Source organism: Rhododendron vialii, chromosome 7a, assembly GCF_030253575.1.
Source record: "Rhododendron vialii isolate Sample 1 chromosome 7a, ASM3025357v1".
Lineage (NCBI taxonomy): Eukaryota > Viridiplantae > Streptophyta > Magnoliopsida > Ericales > Ericaceae > Rhododendron > Rhododendron vialii.
Window position 1 is genome coordinate 11,583,059 of NC_080563.1, and position 20,334 is coordinate 11,603,392.

General features: G+C 39.6%; 3 protein-coding genes across 4 annotated transcripts; 2 read left to right on the forward strand and 1 right to left on the reverse strand.

Annotated features, from left to right (window-relative positions):
- Positions 1-42: 42 nt before the first annotated feature.
- Positions 43-2,180, reverse strand: LOC131331866 (uncharacterized). The gene is made up of 3 exons (XM_058365809.1): positions 1,118-2,180; positions 783-1,008; positions 43-698 (listed from the first exon to the last, which is right to left on the reverse strand). Exons 1-3 carry the CDS (start codon positions 1,637-1,639, stop codon positions 223-225), a joined length of 1,224 nt encoding a protein of 407 aa, XP_058221792.1. The 5' UTR covers positions 1,640-2,180; the 3' UTR covers positions 43-222.
- Positions 2,181-4,878: 2,698 nt separating this feature from the next.
- On the forward strand, positions 4,879-9,331 carry LOC131331867 (guard cell S-type anion channel SLAC1). 2 transcript variants are annotated; one of them, XR_009201542.1, is made up of 4 exons: positions 4,879-5,571; positions 6,188-6,993; positions 8,005-8,472; positions 9,241-9,331. XR_009201542.1 is itself a non-coding variant. In XM_058365810.1 (3 exons), the coding sequence occupies exons 1-3, from the start codon at positions 4,903-4,905 to the stop codon at positions 8,375-8,377; spliced, it is 1,848 nt and encodes a 615-aa protein (XP_058221793.1). In that variant the 5' UTR covers positions 4,879-4,902; the 3' UTR covers positions 8,378-8,546. The 2 variants fall into 2 exon arrangements, 1 of the variants encoding a protein (XP_058221793.1); XM_058365810.1 differs by lacking the exon at positions 9,241-9,331 and having other exon boundaries at positions 8,005-8,546.
- A 5,638-nt stretch (positions 9,332-14,969) lies between these two features.
- LOC131331868 (1-aminocyclopropane-1-carboxylate synthase 6-like) lies at positions 14,970-20,030 on the forward strand. Its single transcript, XM_058365811.1, has 4 exons — positions 14,970-15,682; positions 16,403-16,528; positions 18,318-18,478; positions 18,564-20,030. The coding sequence occupies exons 1-4, from the start codon at positions 15,236-15,238 to the stop codon at positions 19,417-19,419; spliced, it is 1,590 nt and encodes a 529-aa protein (XP_058221794.1). The 5' UTR covers positions 14,970-15,235; the 3' UTR covers positions 19,420-20,030.
- Positions 20,031-20,334: the final 304 nt, after the last annotated feature.

The window sequence follows — 20,334 nt, forward strand, 5'->3', positions numbered from 1 at the left end:
ACCTTCAATTTTAACAAGTTCGGGTTCTTCGGTAGTCATTGCTGCCAAGTGCATTCAAGTAGTACAAGGTATATAAAAGGAGTATAACATTGAATAATGACTTCGATTAACTAGGAAAGCTGGATGTCGCAATACAAAAGCATTAAAAGTTACAAGATCATACCACACAACAATTACTAAGTTCAATTACAAATACTTCAAACACTTATTAATACAAATGTCTCAAATATTTTCCACTAGTCCCCCACCATTGCCTAACCAATTGTTAAACATAGCGGTAGCCAATGCATCCCTCCCCGCAGTCCATTCATTGGAAGCCTCAATGGTACCAATGTTGTCATCAACCTCCACATTATGTAGATTGTCTTGCTCCCATTGCGTATACTCGGCCTCAATAGGATTGTTCGACATCTCTCTCTTAATGAGGTTACGGACAAGGCAACAAGCTGTCACAATACGACATTGAGTCCTTTTGGGGTAATAGAAGGCACATTTCAATAGTGTGAATCGCATCTTAAGAACACCAAAGCTTCTCTCAATGACATTCCTAGCTTGGGAGTGCTTCATGTTGAAGTACTCCTCTTTCGTAGCCGGGACGCCACCTTGCCTCCAAATGTTAATGTGATACCGTTGGCCACGGTACGGTGCTAGAAAACCATCCCCATTTGTATAGCCACCATCCACAAGGTAGTAATGTCCTGTAACCAATGGAAGTTACGACATTGACTGCGGAAAATGTAATGGACTCAAAAGGAAACATGAACTTAGGATTTGAAATGTACCATGCGGGACTTTCAAGCCAGTGGGTCTTGTAATGGCATTGTGAAGAATTCTAGAGTCTGTGGCCGAGCCTTCCCAACCAGACAATACATAGGAGAACTTTTGATCCCGAGTACAAACACCTAAGACATTAGTAGAGATCTCACCCTTCCTTGACCTATACCGTGGCTTGTCAACTGCCGGGGGATTAACTGGCACGTATGTCCCATCCAAAGCCCCAAGACAATTCTAGAAGAAATTATGAAACAAGTGAAGTGAGAACTTATGGGGAAGAGTACTTATGGGAGAGTTTATGATTGAAAATGAAAGAAATAACATTCATTGAACTTGAGTGTACCTGAAACCAACTCCATCTACTGTCGTGGTAGTTAGGAGGAATAGGCTTGGGCTTTTCTAGGAGCATGTTGTAAAGCCGCAAGATGGCTTGAAGCATGGCATTGAAATGCCTGCTTACTGTTTCACCCGATCTCCAAAACTCATATTTCGTACACCTCTGCTTTGTATGGTGTGAAATGATCCACAAGAAAATGGCAACCCTCTCCTCAAGACATACGTAGTGTGAATCCCCTAATCCAACACCTCGGACTAAAAAGCACAACCTCATAAACGTATGTCTATTCACCCTCAACTGATCGTAGCAATCACTTTCATTACCCCTCATAAGCCGATTGAGGTTATCTACTTGGGTCTGGTAAAAGTTCGGATTAGGAGACAAGTGTGGACATGGACGTCGTTTTGTGGAGGTGATGAAGAAGTAGAGGTGAAACACAGCCAATGTAGAACTAACGAAGGCGGATAACGCCATGATTGTCATTTCATTTCTTCTTCTCCTTATTTGGGTCCTGTTTAATCTTGCCATCCTATCAACCCTAAAGAACAATAGTCATAGAGCAGAGACGTTCAATAGGTGAGAAAGAACTTGCATAAAGTTCTGTCCTAAAATATAGGACGGTCAAATATATCTAAAACATAAACCATCTGAATTTGGGTATGAGATGTGGACATTTTAGTTCAATGAATTATTAGCATAAGCTTGTTTCTATATTCAACTCTCAAACTACCCAAACTAGTTAACCAACTATTTGCATCAACACATAGCTTTGTTTCTTCTCTCCCATCTGTCAGTAAAACAAATATGAACTGTGCAATAGTTGTTCCATTACAGTAATAACGCACAACTATTATTCAAAGATACCCAGTCTAGTATATATTAACATTCCTATCTTTACTTATGAAGCAAAAAAATCTACCAAACAAGTGCTTGACTGCTAGACATCTGCTTAAGTCCCCTTAGTAAAACGCTGTAAATTTATTGCCAACAGTTGGAGCAATAAGAGTGTCTAGTGTGATATGAAGCTGCTATTGGCAGGTCCGTATTTACAAATATAAGTGTTCTCTCCTTTTAGGTAGATCCTATTTACAATGAAGTAGGATTAATATCACGTAAAGATTTCAGCAAAATACAATCACGACACTATTTTAACTTATATATGAAACAACAAATAACGTGCCCGATTCGATGCAGCCTTAGCAAGGGGGATAAGCTTATCTGCCTGGATAAGCACATAAACCAAGGTTTGCCGTTTGGCAGCCCATTTCAATACCCGGATGAGTTATGCCTAGGACTATTTAATCCACCCAAGGGTGGAATTAATGGGCAACATCAACCTCAGCTAGCTCTCTCTCTCTCTCTCTCTCTCTCTCTCTCTCTCTCTCTCTCTCTCTCTCTCTCGTTTGTATGTCGTTAGGCACGTATGCCTCAATATACATAATTAGTAAATACCCACATATGTATACTAGTTCAGAATCTACAGACATGCTTGCACATGGAAAACAGACTCAATGAGTTACTAAAACATGAAAAGAAGAAAAAAACAATAAAAAGCAAAGGAAAAAAGGAAAAGGAATTGCAGAGCAAGATGAGTGAAAAAATGCAGTTGATGCTCAATGTGGCTAATGCTCAACTTGTTTCATCAACTATGATCAACTGAAGGCACCAAAACCTTTACCTGTACAATGGAGCTTAAAATGGACCTAAAAAACAAACACATCTTGCCCAAACCAGGCAACCTAATCACAAAAGGACACTACTAACCATATCCAAATTTTTCTTTAATATGTTTTCCAATGCAGAATGTTGCCATTAATAAATACTAACAATTTTTTTCAAAATGACAAGAAAACTACAATGGGAACCAAGTTATCAGTGATATACATGCAATGCAATGGTGACAGTAAAACTAAGAAATAAGGAGTATCTGGTACAAGATTATTGAGATACAAATTTAATTACCAAATTTCAAGGAACACATCTCTTTCTCTCTTCTTTTTTATTTTTTTTTATTTTTTTGTAATGAGCACATCTGTTTCTGTTAGTATATACAGAGTCAGACTTATATATTGCAAAACTAGTTGATGCTCAATATCAGGAAATCCTAACCAAAAAATGGCATAATCTACTGTTTTCTGGTTTGCATGTTCTGTATTCAAGTAATAGTTGATTTTTTGGGGGGTTTACAGTTGTTCTCTGGGATTAACAGAAGAATACCAACAAATCAGGCTGAAATCAACAAAAACGAAACCATAATCAAGTCCATATACAAGAAATCTAACAGAAATCGAAACCCTAACTACAAATCGAAATCGAAATCAAAAATCCTAACAAGAAATCACAAATAACAACAGATCGTTCCTGCTAGTGTAAATCGAAATCAAGAGCAGGTGTATATCTTACCAGAATCGTGCAAGAAATCGCTCAAAATCACCACCAAAATCGCACACAGAATCACACAACAAAAGACAGCTTTTTTGCGTTTTTGTACAGTGTGAAAGGAGATAAAGCGATCGAGGATGAAGAGGGGGATTAGGGAGGGCAGAAATGTTAGAAAATCACCTGTATACAACCAGATTATCTATTGCTCGGTCCAGAGGTAGCCATAGTTTAGTACCTCTTCCACCGTATTGGGGTGAATACGCGAAGAAGGGGGAGAAGCGAATATAGCTGCAAATAGCGATGCCAAAGCATCCTAAACCAGTCTCATCACCCCTTATCCGGGGTTATAAGCGAATACACCCGAGATATACTGGATCCAATCGGGCCCTTAAGGTAGTAAATTGGAAGAATTTGTGTTTGTTAGAGGCCCAAACTATGCAACGACTCAACAAACTAAGAAGTAATTAAGATCCGTTTTTAATCACCAACGTCATTACCTAAACTCTGCGTGGGCTACACACCGAGCTTCACTGTATAGTAATCTTAAAATTTCTAGTCTTGAATTTTAGACCATACAATTGAATACTTGGATCAAGCATTTATTGCTATTGCTATCCAATCTATTTGATTCTTCGTTCATCCAAATAAAATGTGAAGCCCTACAACACCAACGCAGATCTGATCATTCAAGTGGAGCTCGGTGTGGGCTGAGTGGGTAAAGTTCACCTACTTTTTTGGGTGGATGATTGAACAAAATTGTATTCCAAACTCGAACAGTACTGCCTTTTAAGTTTCGTACTTCTATACTAAAAATTGAACAATCTACCACCCAACCTTGCTCAACTCATCTCTAAGTCAATGCAACTTGTTAATTAGAAGTATAGTGTGTGTCGGGTGTGTATTAGGATTTTCCCTAAGGCTCCGTTTGGAACTTAAGGAAAGGAAAGGAAAAGAAAAGGAAAATGAGAGGAAAAATTTACTATTCCCTAAATTTGAAATTTTAATTTTCTTCTCTCTTTTTCTTCCATCCAAACAATAAAAGCCAAAAAAAAATAAAAAATCCTTTTTCTTTCTTTTCCTTGAGTTCCAAACAGAGCCTAAATTTTATGCTGTATGACTTCCCCTTAATTTCCAAGCCCCGTGACATGCTGAAAACCATCTTTCTCATTGCATGCCACACTCTCTTTTCTCCCATTCCACCAACTTGGACTAAACCCTTAAAACTACCAGCGCTCCTTAGCCACAAACTGTCCCATTTCCTCTCACGGGAAACCCTTCGTAAAGGAGACTGTTGGTTCCCATTTCATCTGCCAAACAACTAGCCAGCTAGCACCACCAAAATTAACACCTTCTGTAAGTCAATTGTATCTTTCTTTCTTTTTTCTAGATCTTCTCGTGATCCTCCAGTTATGTCTCCACATCACGATACACAAGCTTACATGCTTAAAAAGAAAGAAGAGAGAGGAGCATATGAACCACAAAGAAGACCTATAATGAACAAAGATCAACTAGAAACAAAAATGGACACTAGAGCAACTTCTCCGAATTCTCTCGGCAATCATTTTGTCGACATCCATGAAGTCCCGGAGGAAGAAGAAGAGGAGGAGGAGGAGGAGGAAGAAGGGACTCGAGCGACTAAACTGGCCGAGAAGGCAGAGAAGCGGTTGACCAAGCTGACTAAGACCTGCGAAGCCAAGAGACAACAAAGAAGTGCTACGCTCAGCAGGCAGGTCTCGTTAGAGACGGGCTTTTCGGTTCTCAACAAAGAATCCAAAGCTAAAAATGACAAGCGAAAAATGCTTTCTAGGAGTGGGAACAGCTTTGGAGGGTTTGGTTCCGTTCACAGAGGCGGTGTTGAAGGAAGGAGAGGGGATTTCAGCATTTTCAGGACGAAATCGGGTCTACGGAAACAGAACTCTTTGTTGCCTCCGAAGAAGGAGAGTGGTGAACTTGGTAGACAGAGAAATGATGGATTTGGGTTGGGATTTGGAGTGGCTGAGGATGAGTCTGTCAATAGAAGTGTCCCTGCTGGAAGATACTTTGCTGCTCTTAGAGGACCTGAATTAGACCAAGTCAAGGTAATTCAAATGAAATCCTTAACTTGTACTCCGATACTTTTATGTTGGTTGTTTTCGTCTCATTGAGTAGATGATTTCTAAAAAAAAATGGAAGTCAATCAGACATTGTTAGTCATGTGATCGGAGTATCTTTATTTTATAGTTTATTTTAAAAATCATCCTAGCTTCTTCTTTTTTTAAAGAAAAAATATGTCTTATTGCATACCTATAAATGTCCAAGTGACTTGAATTTCACGAGAAAATGCCTGCTTGGCAAGACAACAAAAGACAACATTTCAGATCAAATCAACAAATTTAGGATGGACCCAATGTTTTGCTATGCACAATCCGGTCTTAATTAATGGAGCCATTCTCATTGTATTCATAAAATGTTTCAATTAGCTTGTGCTCACCACTAAATAACCGGTTCAATAATTATGTACTTGAAGTTTCTCGTTCAATGCTTTGGAGATTCAAGTCTTCAAAGCCGCTTGGTGAGGCTAAACATACTGTTTCAGCGATGAGATCTCAGGGTTCAGCCCCGAGATAGATGCAGTAAAGTCCAACAATACTCCCATAGATATATCCATTTTTTTGTTCCAAACAAAATTAACTTGAGCTCCAACTGTAATTGCAGGACTATGAAGACATCCTCCTCCCAAAAGACGAGCTATGGCCGTTCCTCCTCCGTTTCCCAATCGGCTGCTTCGGCATCTGCTTAGGCCTCAGCAGCCAAGCCATCCTCTGGCATTCCCTCTCCGCAAGCCCATCCACCCAGTTCCTCCACATTCCCCCTCACATCAACCTCTCCCTCTGGCTCCTAGCCCTCCTAGTCCTCCTCTTAGTCTCCATCACCTACTTCTTGAAATGCATCTTCTACTTCGAAGCCGTCAGGCGCGAGTACTTCCACCCGGTCCGTGTCAACTTCTTCTTCGCCCCTTGGATCGTTTGCATGTTCCTGGTCATCGGGGTGCCCCCGAAAATTTGCCCCTCCGCCCCCCACCCGGCCATCTGGTGCGTTTTCATGGCACCCGTTTTCTTCCTCGAGCTCAAGATATACGGGCAGTGGCTCTCGGGGGGGAAGAGAAGGCTGTGCAAGGTGGCGAACCCTTCGTCGCATTTGTCTGTGGTTGGGAACTTTGTCGGGGCGATTTTGGCGGCCAAGGTGGGGTGGATGGAGCCGGCCAAGTTTCTGTGGGCGGTGGGGTTCGCGCATTACCTTGTGGTGTTCGTGACGCTGTACCAGAGGCTGCCGACGAGCGAGGCGCTGCCCAAGGAGTTGCACCCGGTTTATTCGATGTTTATCGCGGCTCCGTCCGCGGCAAGTGTGGCTTGGGAGGGGATTTATGGGGAATTTGATGGGTTGTCGAGGACTTGCTATTTCATTGCTTTGTTTTTGTATGTTTCGCTGGTTGTGAGGATCAACTTCTTCTGGGGTTTCAGGTATGCTTTTGATTCCGTGTGGTTTTCATGGCTTAAGATTTCAATAAGTTTTTAGAGTAGAAAAAGCACATTGAATTCAATTAAGTTGCATATCTATCTATTTAGCCTAAAAAAGATGGAATATGTTTCGCACACAGATGTCCGGAAACAGGGAGGTACTCCCTCCGTCTCAAATTCTTTGTCCGGTCCGCGGAACGGAGTGTTAAAAATAACATAATTTTTGCAAGAAAAAATCAAAAGTTTTTCAACAACTTACTAGATATCAATGAGTATTTTTAATTTGTGAAAAAAGTTTGAATTTTTTCTTGAAAAAATTGCATTATTTTTAACATTTCGTTTTGCCGACCGGACAAAGAATTTGGGACGGAGGGAGTAGTTGTTTCGACAACAGTAAGTTTACATACACAGATTTTTTTTAAACAAATCATGCACAAATCATGAGGTCCACTACAGGTCCTACACAAATGATTCAATTCATTCATTAAATGTAAAATATTTGTTAAGCCCCCCCCCCCCAAAGAAAATCAGCTCAATAACTTTTTATCATCCGAAAATCTTAATAAAAAGTTGAATGATTAGATCGAGTACCTATAGATATCGGATTGAGCTAATTTTTCACGAGGACCTTTGAAAAAATATTTTAAATTTAATGAACGATTTGGATCGTTTGTGTGGGACTTGTAGTGGGTCCCACATCATGATTTGTACATGATTTGTGTGCAAAAATCTATGTGTAGCAGCGTTGCTTCACTTATTTCCTACATGCTTCATCCATCCTGAAATTTTCCCCTGGAATCCCCTTGGTTAGCCATCAGCCCATCACTCGGTTTATGCAGTTACTGGTTGAAATTTCTACAGGAGTGGTATATCGTTCTATACACAAGGAGAGATCCACGAGTATTGTATATTCGAGAGTTAGACTTGTCTCGAAAAGTAACTATTTTACTTATAAAAGACAACATATATACAACACACGATTCTATATAATGATCGTTTTGTCTTTTTGGGCAGGTTTTCAGTGGCATGGTGGTCTTACACCTTCCCCATGACCACAGCATCATTAGCGACAATCAAGTACGCGGAGCATGTGCCTTCGGACATAACCAAGGGCCTCGCTCTGACTCTCTCGTTCATGTCATCTGCGATGGTGTGCGTGCTGCTCGTATCCACCCTCCTCCATGCCTTCGTGTGGCACACGTTGTTTCCGAACGACCTTGCCATTGCCATAACGAAGCGCAGGCACGGAAAGGACCAGAAGAAGCCCATCAAAAGAGCCTACGATATAAGGCGCTGGACAAAGACCCCTCTCTCCCTTGTTTCATCGTTAACCAAACACAGCTCTGGGAACAAGGACTCCGATGAGCAGAAAGAAGCTGAAAACTGAACCACGTACATATAATTTGGAGGATTGAACCCATATCCAACATAGACATTTGTTTTGTGCTTGTATTCAATGTAGAAGTAAGACTCTTTGTTGATGTACAATTAGAGCCCGTTCCAAAAACACAATAAGAACTTATTTTTTGTGTAATAAGAAGGCTTGTTCCTAAAAATAAGAAGGCTGGTACTTATTTTGGAAGAATTTATATAGGTACCGACCGGCCGGGAAGGGAAATCGTACCTGCGGTCACGTCGGGCCGTCTCCGGCCACCGGACGGCCGATCCGAGCCGTCTAAAAATTCTTTAAAAAAAAAACGAGGGGGCTTACGCGAGAATCAATGGCATTCGAGGTGTGTAGGGTGCTTGATCTGAGTACTCCTTTTTCATGTAGGGTGCTTGATCATATATACAAGAAAAATGGGTGCTCGGATCAAGCACCCTACACACCTCGGATGCCATTGATTCCCACGAAAGCCCCCTCCGTTTTTTTTTTTAGAATTTTTGGACGGCTTGGATCGGCCGTTCGGTGGCCGGAGCCGGCCCGGCGCGGCCGCCGTACGATTTCCCTCCGCCAACGCCCAGTATCATATCAACAGTCTTATTTTTTGTATAAGACAATTTCAAGCTCAAAAATCATGTGTTTACGCAAATAATTTTCCTATCACTATGGATCTTGTTTGATAGATCTCATTGAAATCTTTTATACGGTGCAAAAAAAAATTGAATTTTTTTTTTCATTTCATTATTTTTGAGTTTGAAAATGTGAAAGGAACTTTTTATTTGAGTTTTGTGGAATGACCCTTTTTATTTTTGAATGAGAAGTGGCAAAATAAGTACTTATTTTTTAAGAATGTTTCCGGAACAGAGCCTTAATGTGCAAAAGGTGTTGGACAAATAACGTTTCATCCTCGTAGTAAAAGGGCCAATTGGATGTTGCATCAAATGGGTTGAATCAACGGGACCCGGGGACCTTGCCGAGCGGCACCCCTGCCGAGCGGGTGCCGAGCGGCCAATCCGGCCGTTCATCTTGGAATCAACGGCCCGAATCGAAACATCTTTTTCCTTTTCTTTTTCTTTTTTTTTAAATCCGTTCGGTACCTTTACATCCGGGCCATCCAAAACACTTTTGGACGGCCGAGATGCGCTCGGCACCGCTGCCAAGCACCTCTGCTTGGCAGCATCTTCCAATCCGAATCAACGATGAACGCCAATCCAACAGATTATGCGCAAGTTGAAATTTATAGGAGTTCCCTAGGCAAGTTCTGTCGATAGTGATGGTTTGAGTTTTGATTCTCGCTTGTTCTCATTTTGGACTAGACTCGACACGCAAAATCCGACCGCTTATCTCGGCAATCAGTAGTCTAGATTTTTGATGTTATCTTACAGTTCAACAAATTAAGACTATTAATTGTTGGGGCGCGTGTACGGCCAACATTTGGATTGTCCTGTCCTGTCTGGTCCGGTCCTGTCCAAAATGAGGATTGGAGAGTCCTAAGCATACTAAGAGCAGAAGTCAAGCATAAGTCAGATGCATAATAACGGAGGACAGGATTTTCTATGCCGAAAATTTTTGTGCCTTTGTGCCGAGGGATTTTCCGGCTATTGGATTTAAAACATTAAAAAAAATCACACAATCCAACGGTCATAAAATCCCTCGGCACAGGAATTTTCGTGACAGAGGAGATCGGACCCCTAATAAGAGGGTCCATGAACGTTTTTGACTAAAAAATACCAAAAAAAAAAGAGGTTTATTTCAAAATACCCCCTAACCTTTACTCTAAATTTCAATTCAACTCTCAATCTTTTAAAAAAAATAATTTCACTCCCAACGTTATATTCCGTTAATCAAAACGCCTCATTCCGTCCGAATGACTAACGAATTTCGTTAAAGGCTCTGTTAAAAAGTAACCCGATTGAACTTCGATGATCCGAGCCGTTCAATGTGATCAGAACGTGATTTTATGGGTACTCGCGAGAAATAAGCAAAAAAAATTGACCAGGAAGGACTTCATCTGAATAGTTTTTGATTGAACAGTTTAATAAAAAACTGTTCAAATCAGTCATTTTTTTTTCTGATGTCTCACGGATACTTTTAAAATCACGTTCTGAACACATTAAGCGGCTCGGATCATCGAAATTCGATCGATAAAAGGGAGGTGCGGACCGATCCGGATTTTGCTTCGGTCTGCACCTCCTTTTTCTCATCGAATTTCAACGATTCGAGCCGCTCAGCGTTCAGAATGTGATTTTAAGGGTACCCACAAGAAATCAGCAAAAAAATTGACCGGAAAGGGCTTGATTTGAGCATTTTTTTTATTGAACTGTTCAATAAAAAACTGTTCGGATGAAGCCATTTCCAGTCTATTTTTTTGTTTTTGCTAATTTCTTGAGGGTTCCCTTAAAAATACGTTATGAACACATTGAGCGGCTTAGATCATCGAAATTCGATCAGGATGCTATTTAACGGAGCCTTTAACGAAATCGATTAGTCATTCGGATGGAAGGGGGCGTTTTGACTAATGGAAGATAACGTTGAGAGTAAAATTGATTTTTTAAAAGGTTGGGAGTCAAATTAAAATTTAGAATAAAGATTGGGGGTATTTTGAATTTTTTCCCCCAATTCTTTTACAATCGCAAACAAAAAAAGAGGGCGACTATTCGCAGCCCGTATTTCTCCCTTAGCCTGTTAAAAATTTTCAATTATACTCGACAGTTAGTTACCAAAATTGAGATATATTTTCAGCATACAATTACCGAAATATAATATATTTTTCAATAGCTATTTACCGAAAATGTATGTTCGGCAGTTATTTACCCAAGGTTGAACATATTTTCGACATATAATTACCGAAATATAATCTTTTTTTCAATAGCTATTTACCGAAATGTTATGTATGATTTTCAATAACTATTTACCAAAATATAGTGAACTAAGAGAGAAAATACGGAGCTGCGAATAGTTGCTCCAAAAAAAATCACGAAAAGTGAAATATATACCACAAAAAAGTTTAGGATGTGGCCTAAGTAAATTTGCTATTGTAAGAGATGCCGTGCAAGTTAAAATAGTTTTGGACTGAGAAAACTTTTGTAGGATTGAGACCGGACCAATGGCCCAAACAAAAAATTGTAAGGCAGCTTTTGTTTTGGGCTAATAGGAAATGGAATGTCCACCACAGAGTTCACCGCCCATCGCAATTGCCCAACAATGTCTTTTGCGCCGCCCCCCCCCCCCCCCCCCCCCCAAATATAATGGGATGTTAAAACATAGTAGTAGGGAAAAGTCTTCAATACACACTCATTTAAGGTGTGTACCATATGCATCTATTGTGTGATTTATATTGTGCCACCTCATAAAAAAATTATTTGTAGGACCGATCATTCATAACATTTTATTTCGTATCGTAACTTTTATACTAAAAATTCGTAACTTTTCATCATATGATTCGTAACTTTTGAGTAATACATTCATAACATTTTGGGAATCATAACATTTTAATGTATTTCAAAGGGAGTGCATATGATACACACTCAAATAAATAGTGTGTATTGTAGCACTTCCCTAGTAGTAGAGTTAAGATTACTACGGCAGGTCGACATCATTCCATCGACTTGAACCTGAGATCTCACACACTGGTAACTAAGTACCGACTCACGATCGCTTGAGCCACAACTCCAGGTCATCAATAATGTATATTCTCTTTATCGAAAAAGACTTATAATTTCTCAGTAATTTATTCCGTGTTCCTGGAATAATTAATATTGTCCTAGTTACTTCGGAACTCGAGCAATTCTGTAGTCCATACGTTATCGTTTGGGATCATAGGACGTGGTAGCGATGCACCAACAGCAACACGTAGCTTCTCAGGACAATGGTGACAGATTCCATTTTGGAGCTATTCCTCATTTGGAGTTGAGGGAGAAAATTTCTCCAGCCAAACACCCTAGCTTGTCAAAGGTTCAGACCCACAACAAAGGCTGTCTTATTAGCTAGCCTGGTGTTGTTATAATATACGCAACCAACTTTGGATGATTTATAGCCTCAAACGTTCACATCCATCACACAGTTGGGAAGTGTTATCTTCTTTCTCCATATATGGTGTCGATCATGCTATCTTGGCACGGCCAAGAATATTTCTGAACCAATCCTCAACTACATATATGGAGAGGAGAGACTTTTGCATTATTTTCTTGTTGTTTCTTTAACACCAAGCAAGTACTGTATTTATCGGATCACATCAAAGGAACCAATATTATCTTCTAATATAATATATATATATATATATATATATATATATATATATATATATGTCACTTTGTATGGATTTTAGAAAATAATGGGTATGTATATGTGTGATAAACAAGTGATGGACAACCCAAGGGATTGGCCTGGTGGTCTCAAGTTCAATTTCTCTTGCCAGCAACCTTTGGAGGCCACCTCGCCTCCAAGTGCAAGCGTATGAAAAGACTGTGGAATGAGCTGTAGGAATTAATTTAAAGTGCACGCAAGCTGACTTGGGACACTCTGGATTACTTTTTTAAAAAAAAAAAAAAAAAGTGGCTGACGAATTAGAAAATTGAGAGTAATTGCGAACCTCATCTTAGAAGCGTAGAATTGATGGTCAACAAAGAATGGGTATGTGCAATTTAATACAGCTCAAGAAATTTTCGTTCATATTTTTATGTTCACAGTGATTGAGGTTCGCAATGGCATATTGTTGCACTAGTAGATTTAAAAAGGCTAGTTTGAGCTTCGAAAGAGTAAAGCAAAAAACCGGAAAAAATAAATAAAATGAAAGCGTGTGAATTTTAGAATTTCGGTATTTCGAATTAAATTAGCTTTATAAAATGGGGCGATTGAAGGGCAAAGCTGGAAGTTTGTCATCTTAAGCAACTGAAAATTTTGATTATGGGATTACAAGAGAGAACATTAGATTAGTAGATTTTATTTTTTTTTTATAATCGGATGTCCAGGGCATTGCGCGCACCTCAACTAATTTCAAGGCCAAGAAGGTAACGACCAAGCATAACCCTCAATGACCCCAAGGCTTAAAATATTTAGTTTCCGTGAAAATAAAACCTGTGATCTCATAGAGGAACACTTATTACTTTCTCATAACTATTTGGCCCAATCCCTTGAGTTTTGTTAGATTAGTAGATTAATTACAACAATTAATGTTTCTTAGGTAAACAGTAGGATGATGGACCATTGTGATTGGAACTTACCACTAGTCTTTTTTTCTTTTTCTTTTTCTTTTGTTAATCATATATAATCTACTCTATTCTAGGAGACTTAGAAAGATGGATGAATGCCCTATGTGCATGGGAGTATAAGAGAGGCACTAATTGAACTACACTCCACTTGCTTACTACTAGTCGACTACATTGCTACTTTTTACCACAAACAGACGTCTACACACCCAGGTACATCGAATCTGGAACCCAGTTGGTTAGAAAAGGTTTTGTAAAGCCTCTCAGGTTGATAGGATGCATCAACTTAATAATTAGAAGAAAAAACCAATGCTAAAATTGGAAAGATAATAACTGTAATTGAATTGAAAAAAAATTACTACCTTTGTTTATTTAAATAAATATCCCATCGATCTTAACTAAGGATCAGTTTAGTAGTAATTCAAAAATGGTTGCCACAACAAATGCCTATCTGGCATAAACAATATTGCAAACCTCAAGTGATAATGAGGTGTTCTTTTGTACACTCGTATTTTTCGGGTACGTTTGTGAATGTAGTACCAATTTAGAAGTAATATTTGAAAATTTTGAACAACATTGCTCGGGTATGATAATTAGGCTTTAGATGTTATGTAGTATATAGTAATTTCTAAATTCTCATTCTTGACTATTGAATACATAGACATGTGCAAAAACAAAGTTGAAATGGCATATGAGACTTGGACTAAACTAACCTCGTGAAATAATAACATGACATTTGAGACTTCAGTATTGTTCTTATATCACTTTACTTTAATCCGAAAAATTCTCAAAAGTAATGTGGTTTTTTTATAACTGACCAAGCAAAGCGCAATTCTTTTTGGCACAAATTTAGGGGTGCAAATGAGCGAGCCGAGCCGAGCCTAACTAATTTACTTGATGAGTCTCTTTAAACAAGTCGAGCCTATATGAATGAGCAGAACATTTGCGAGCCAAATCTTGCCTTGTCTTAACAAGCCGAGCCACAACTGCTCGCAAGCATCTCAGATTGTTTGCAGCTTTAGCCACAATATAAAAGTTTGAAACGTGGTCATCAAATCAACATTTATTTATTTATTTGGCACATCAACATATTTTACTTATACAAATATTCAATTGAACTGACAAATATCGTGCGTCCCCTCAAATTTTATGTAAAGGCATGCCAACTTAGTCACATAATTTTTTGAAATTTTCTGCACTCATATTCTCAATTCTCGTACTGCTTTCATTAATTTTAATGATTTGAGATATATTTATAGACACTTTCACGCTCACGCTCATTTAAATGAGCGACTTTTAGGTTGTGAATGAATAGATCCCAATGGGCATTTTTGTAATAGTACTACATTTCCCACAAAAAGATCCCAACGACTAGATCCCATCCCGTCTCTATCCCCCCCAAAACGAGGAACGGCGCTAAATCGTCAAAATTTCTCCTGAAAAATCCAAAACCTGTAGAGAGAGAGGGAGAGAGGATCCATCTACTCTCTCAGCACCTCAAGAAAAAAGGAAAAGAAGAAAACTCTTCTCTCTCTCCAACTATACTTCGTACACTCCGTCAATCACCACACGCCACCACCTCCCAAAAGGGTAAACCCAAAACAAAATTCTCTCCGCCACCGCCACCTCTCCGTCGGGTCACCATGTGTAAGTCATGACCCGGACCCGAAACCCACCAACTCAACCCGACGAAGACACCACCAAACAAGTCAGCACCGCACGTGGCGGCGGAGGAGCTACAACAGCCATGAGGGTCATAGTGCCCTTACAGGGCGTAGTCCAGGGCAGGGGCGGCCTCGTCTTGGGGTCAGTCATACCCTGCGTCCTCTTCTACTTCTTGCAACTCTACCTCAAGCGCAAGAACCGCACCGCCTCCACTCCGCCGCCTCCGCCGGCGGCGGCGGAGGTGGTCTTGCACAGGGTTCAGTCTCGGTCTTTTATGTCCCCGAGAGGAGGGGCCCACTTGTCTTACAGGGCTAATTCTATTGCCAAGCAAGTTGATGGTCCGTACTATGTCGGATTAAACAAGGTTTCGGAGGATTCCTATGATTGTTTGACTAACCCAGATGGGATTATTCAGCTTGGATTGGCTGAGAATAGGGTGAGTTTGTATAAGTAGTTTTATCCCTCTTTATTTTTTGAAAGTGGGTGTCGAAACATTTTCTCAGCTGTGATTATCCGCTTATTTTGGTTTTGAAGTTATCTATTTGGGCTTGCTCGGTTTACTCATTTAGTTATCTTGCGGATTGTGTGTTGTTTTCGTTTTCGACACGCTTTGTGGGTAATGGATAGTGGATGGTAATCGTCTATGAAGCAGGGGTACTTCTAAAACCGGGCGTACTCGTAGAACGTACCAGGTACCGGTACTTGGCATGGTACCTCTAAATACTTGCCGGGTACACTAAACACGTGCCAAGATTTTTCCCTGTGATTTTTGCGGTACCCCGGAAGTATCCCAATATATCAAGCCGTACACGATACACAGATGAAGCGACGTAGTTTTCTCTCTCTCTAGGTCTCAACAATTGGGTGTCGAAAGTTCAAAGTTGAAACATTTTTTCAACTGTAATAGTCTGTTTATTGTGGTTTTGAGTTTATCTAATTGGGCTTGCTCGGTTGAGTCGTTTAGATATCTTGTATTTGGGTGTTTTGTTTCCGACACATTTCATGGGTCGTGGATACTGGATAGCAGAAAATCATAAAACCATTGTGGAATAAGGGTCGTGTTGCAGATTGTGTCGTAGAAATGTTTGGTTTGTTATGAATTGATTGGATTTGAGTTGTAATTGATGAATTTTTTATGGGGTTTTGGTGATTGTAGTTGTCTTTGGATTTGGTTCAAGAGTGGTTAGCAGAGAATGCAAAGGATTCAATTATTGGCGGGGATTTGAGCATCCGGGGTATTGCAACGTATCAGCCATTTGATGGACTGATGGAGATGAAAGTGGTAATGTTCAAAGTACTGTTATGTCGTTTTGTGGATTTCATGTGTTCCAGCTTGCCCACCCTATGAATTTGTATCGTTCTGTGGCGTTTTTCCATTAACCCTTTTTCTGTGGTGATGGAAATTGATCAGTGAAGTTCGTCAACAGGTTAAAATAAATTATAGCAAGAGAAAGTTGGTCTTGTTCTGCATAGATAGAATGTTAACTATATTTATGATGGTAGCTAGTGTACAACGTAAGGATTAGTGCAATTGACGTTAATTTAGTTAAAGATGATTATCCATCAAAAGTTGGTCATGATGCAAAGTCAAGGAACCAGTGCAATAAAATACTACGATTATACTTGGATGAGATAGATGTTTAAGTTTACTATTCCCATTGCCTTTTCATTGATCAGACCCTTACCAGAGAACAAGGACTTATAGTCTTATATACTCCATAGATACGTACAAGCAACTGAAATGTTATTTTGGGGGACTATTCCGCGCTTGGTTCCGAATACTTGAGTTCCTTGGGATCTTGAAAATATTGCTGCTCCCTGACAATGGTTCCAGTTCAATAGATGGCATGGCATCAATAGTTGGCTATAACACCTGTTCCACTCTTTTGGATTTTTTTGCATTATAGACATGCTGAAACGGAATAAAGTTGTAAGCAATTTGATTTGACTACTACTGTATTCATATAAAAGTGGAAGTATGTATTCAGTTGTTTATGTTTCTTTCTTGGATTAGAACATGATAATAAATGATTTTCACGCTGCAGAAACCTCACTCAGTATGCGAAAGCGCCATTATGCTATTGTTCTCAGTGTTTGCCTTGTATCTTCTCTAAGTCTAAATGCTTTTTCCATGTTGCCACGTTGGTTTAAATTTTGGTTATAGTTGTTTGGTTGACTTTAAAACTGTGACTATTTCTGGCATGAAGTTACATTTATTATAACCTGTCTGACTTCCCTTGTGTTATGGTCAACTTTTGTAAATGGGGTACTGCCAAATCTTTAGGCGCTTGTGAAATAGTGAAGGTTCATTCCGAAACACCTGAAGTTCCTGTTCTGTCTTTAAGCTTTGGCCTTTAGCTCTCCGGAATGCAGTGCTTGTAGTGTATGAGTACTCATGATCCGGCCTGGTCGACCCGATCATCATATTGAGGATGGAACTTGTTTTTGTGGTTGTTATCTAGTTTCTATTGTCTATTCCTTGTGTGCTCTCTAACCATTTTACTACTTCACTTATATTATAGTCAACTTCCGATAAATTGGGTATGCCATCAGAGCTTTGAGCACTTGCTAAATATTTGAGTCACTTTCTAGATGGATAAACCCTTGTAATTTCTGTTCTCTCATTAATTGTGGAATATTGTGGCAGGCAGACTGTTCCTGTTAATGTCCAAAGTTCTTTTGTTGCTTTCTGTTGTTTTGTGTTTGATTGTGGGTAGCTAGTAGAAGTATTTGATGTGGTGTTTATCTTGGATCCGTTATCAATTTCTCATGTCTCTAACCATCTAAACACCTGGCATTGGTATTCACACTCCCACATGTCTTCTGGGAAGCACATAAGTCAAATTAATCCCGGCTTTTCATTATTTTTGGTATTACTTCTAATGTACTCATGTATTTATTTAGTCTTCATTTCTCGTGGATATTAACCCTTAAAGCTGTGCAACCTATATTCCATGTTTCAATTCTGTGCACAGTGGATGTTGTCTCCGTGTATGTGAACATGATTTGTCTTCCAGTTTTTATTGTTTTTGGTCTTTCTCCCTTTGACACTAATTTTTCTGATAACAAAGGCTGTAGCTGGATTCATGTCCCAAGTCATGGATAGATCAGTGTCCTTCAACCCGTCACAAATAATCTTAACAGCTGGAGCAACCCCTGCCATTGAGATTCTCAGTTTCTGCCTGGCAGATGCGGGAAATGCATTTCTTGTTCCCTCACCTTATTACCCGGAGTAAGTTTGTAGCTCCGTTGCAAAAGTATGTTCTTTTAGTCATTTTCCCATATCTGAAAACTAAACCTCAATACACAATATCTAGTCTTGACAGGGACGTAAAATGGCGAACTGGGGTGGAGATCATACCTGTTCCTTGCCGCAGTTCAGACGGCTTCAGTCTCAGTACAACTGCTCTTGACAGAGCATTTACCCAAGCTAAAAAACGCGGTCTAAAAGTTCGTGGAATTATCATTTCCAACCCATCAAATCCTGTCGGCAATCTGCTCAATCGAGAAACACTTTATGGCCTTTTGGATTTTGCTACAGAAAAGAACATCCACATTATTTCTAACGAGATACTGGCAGGGTCCACTCACGGAAGTGAGGAGTTTGTTAGCCTAGCAGAGATCGTTGATTCGGAAGATTTTGACCGAAATAGGGTTCATATAGTTTATGGTCTGTCAAAAGATCTATCTCTTCCGGGTTTCAGGGCTGGGGTAATGTACTCCTATAATGAGAATGTTTTGGCCGCTGCCAAGAAATTAGCAAGATTCTCATCTATTTCAGCTCCAACCCAACGTTTGCTCATTTCAGTGCTTTCAGATACAAACTTCATTGATAAGTTCATCAAGACAAGTAGAGAAAGGCTTCAAAGGATGTATATTGAGTTTGTGACTGGGTTAAAGCAATTGGGTATTGAGTGCACGAAAAGTAGTGGTGGTTTCTACTGTTGGGCCAACATGAGTGGGATGATCCGCTCATACAGTGAGAAAGGGGAGCTTGAGCTGTGGGATAAGTTGCTAAATGTGGCTAAGATTAACGTGACTCCGGGATCTTCTTGTCACTGTATTGAACCTGGGTGGTTTAGGTGTTGTTTTACCATGTTGACTGAAAAGGACATTCCTGTAGTCATGGAACGTATTCGGAAATTTTCCGAAACTTGTAAACCTCACAGCTGAGACTTTCAAAAAAAAATAGTTCTTCAAACTACAAAATCAGAATCAATCAGTTACTTTGGGAACACACCGTTTTAGTAGTGGTTTTCAGAGCTGAAGTTGGAGGTTAAAAGCAACCCCCTTGGCTTAAGTACCAGGAATTGCTAATGCAGTGGATTAAGTTAGCTTGGATTTGTGATGATGGCATATGAAGTCTGATGGGTTCACGCAATTGGTTCATACACATACATCTGAGATAGCGATGGGATGTGAAATTGCATTCTTCCGTTCGCATATAGATGTCGAGAATCCTTGACCCATGGAGGGTAAGAGGGTCCCTTACTCCTTCCAGTTCTCGCCTCGTTAATTATTATTCGATATCTGTGATGTGGGATGTGAACCATTCCTCAGTTCTGCTAAATGTCAACTGTATCCACCTCGGGTTGTGAATATGGTCAATAGGAGTTCGTTGAATTGAAAATGCGAAAGCAGTAAAAAAAAAATAGAGATAATGTTGAAATTCATTTTGGAATGTCTTGTGCAGAATAAATGTAATTGGTATGCAGATAATTTGAAGTATAAATGATTCTATCTCGTACTCATTATTGCCTTGAACTGAATATTGAGGCGCCCAATCACTGGAAAAAGTTTGGATGGTATCAGCCAATCTCAAATAACATTTCATTGCCCTAATTGTAATTTCTTAAAAAAAATAAGTGATTTTTTTCTTCTGCTGCTTACGTCGAAATTTTCATGCAAGCTGATTTGTGTTTTGATTACATTTTATTTGAAGCAATTAATAATCAGTTCTTTCTAGAGGAACGTTATCTGGAAACCAAGAAGCCAAACATTCCAAATACTGGAACTCTAACATGAGTAAAGGTGCATGCAAACCAAGAAGCCAAACATTCCAAATACCGGAACTCTAACATGAGTAAA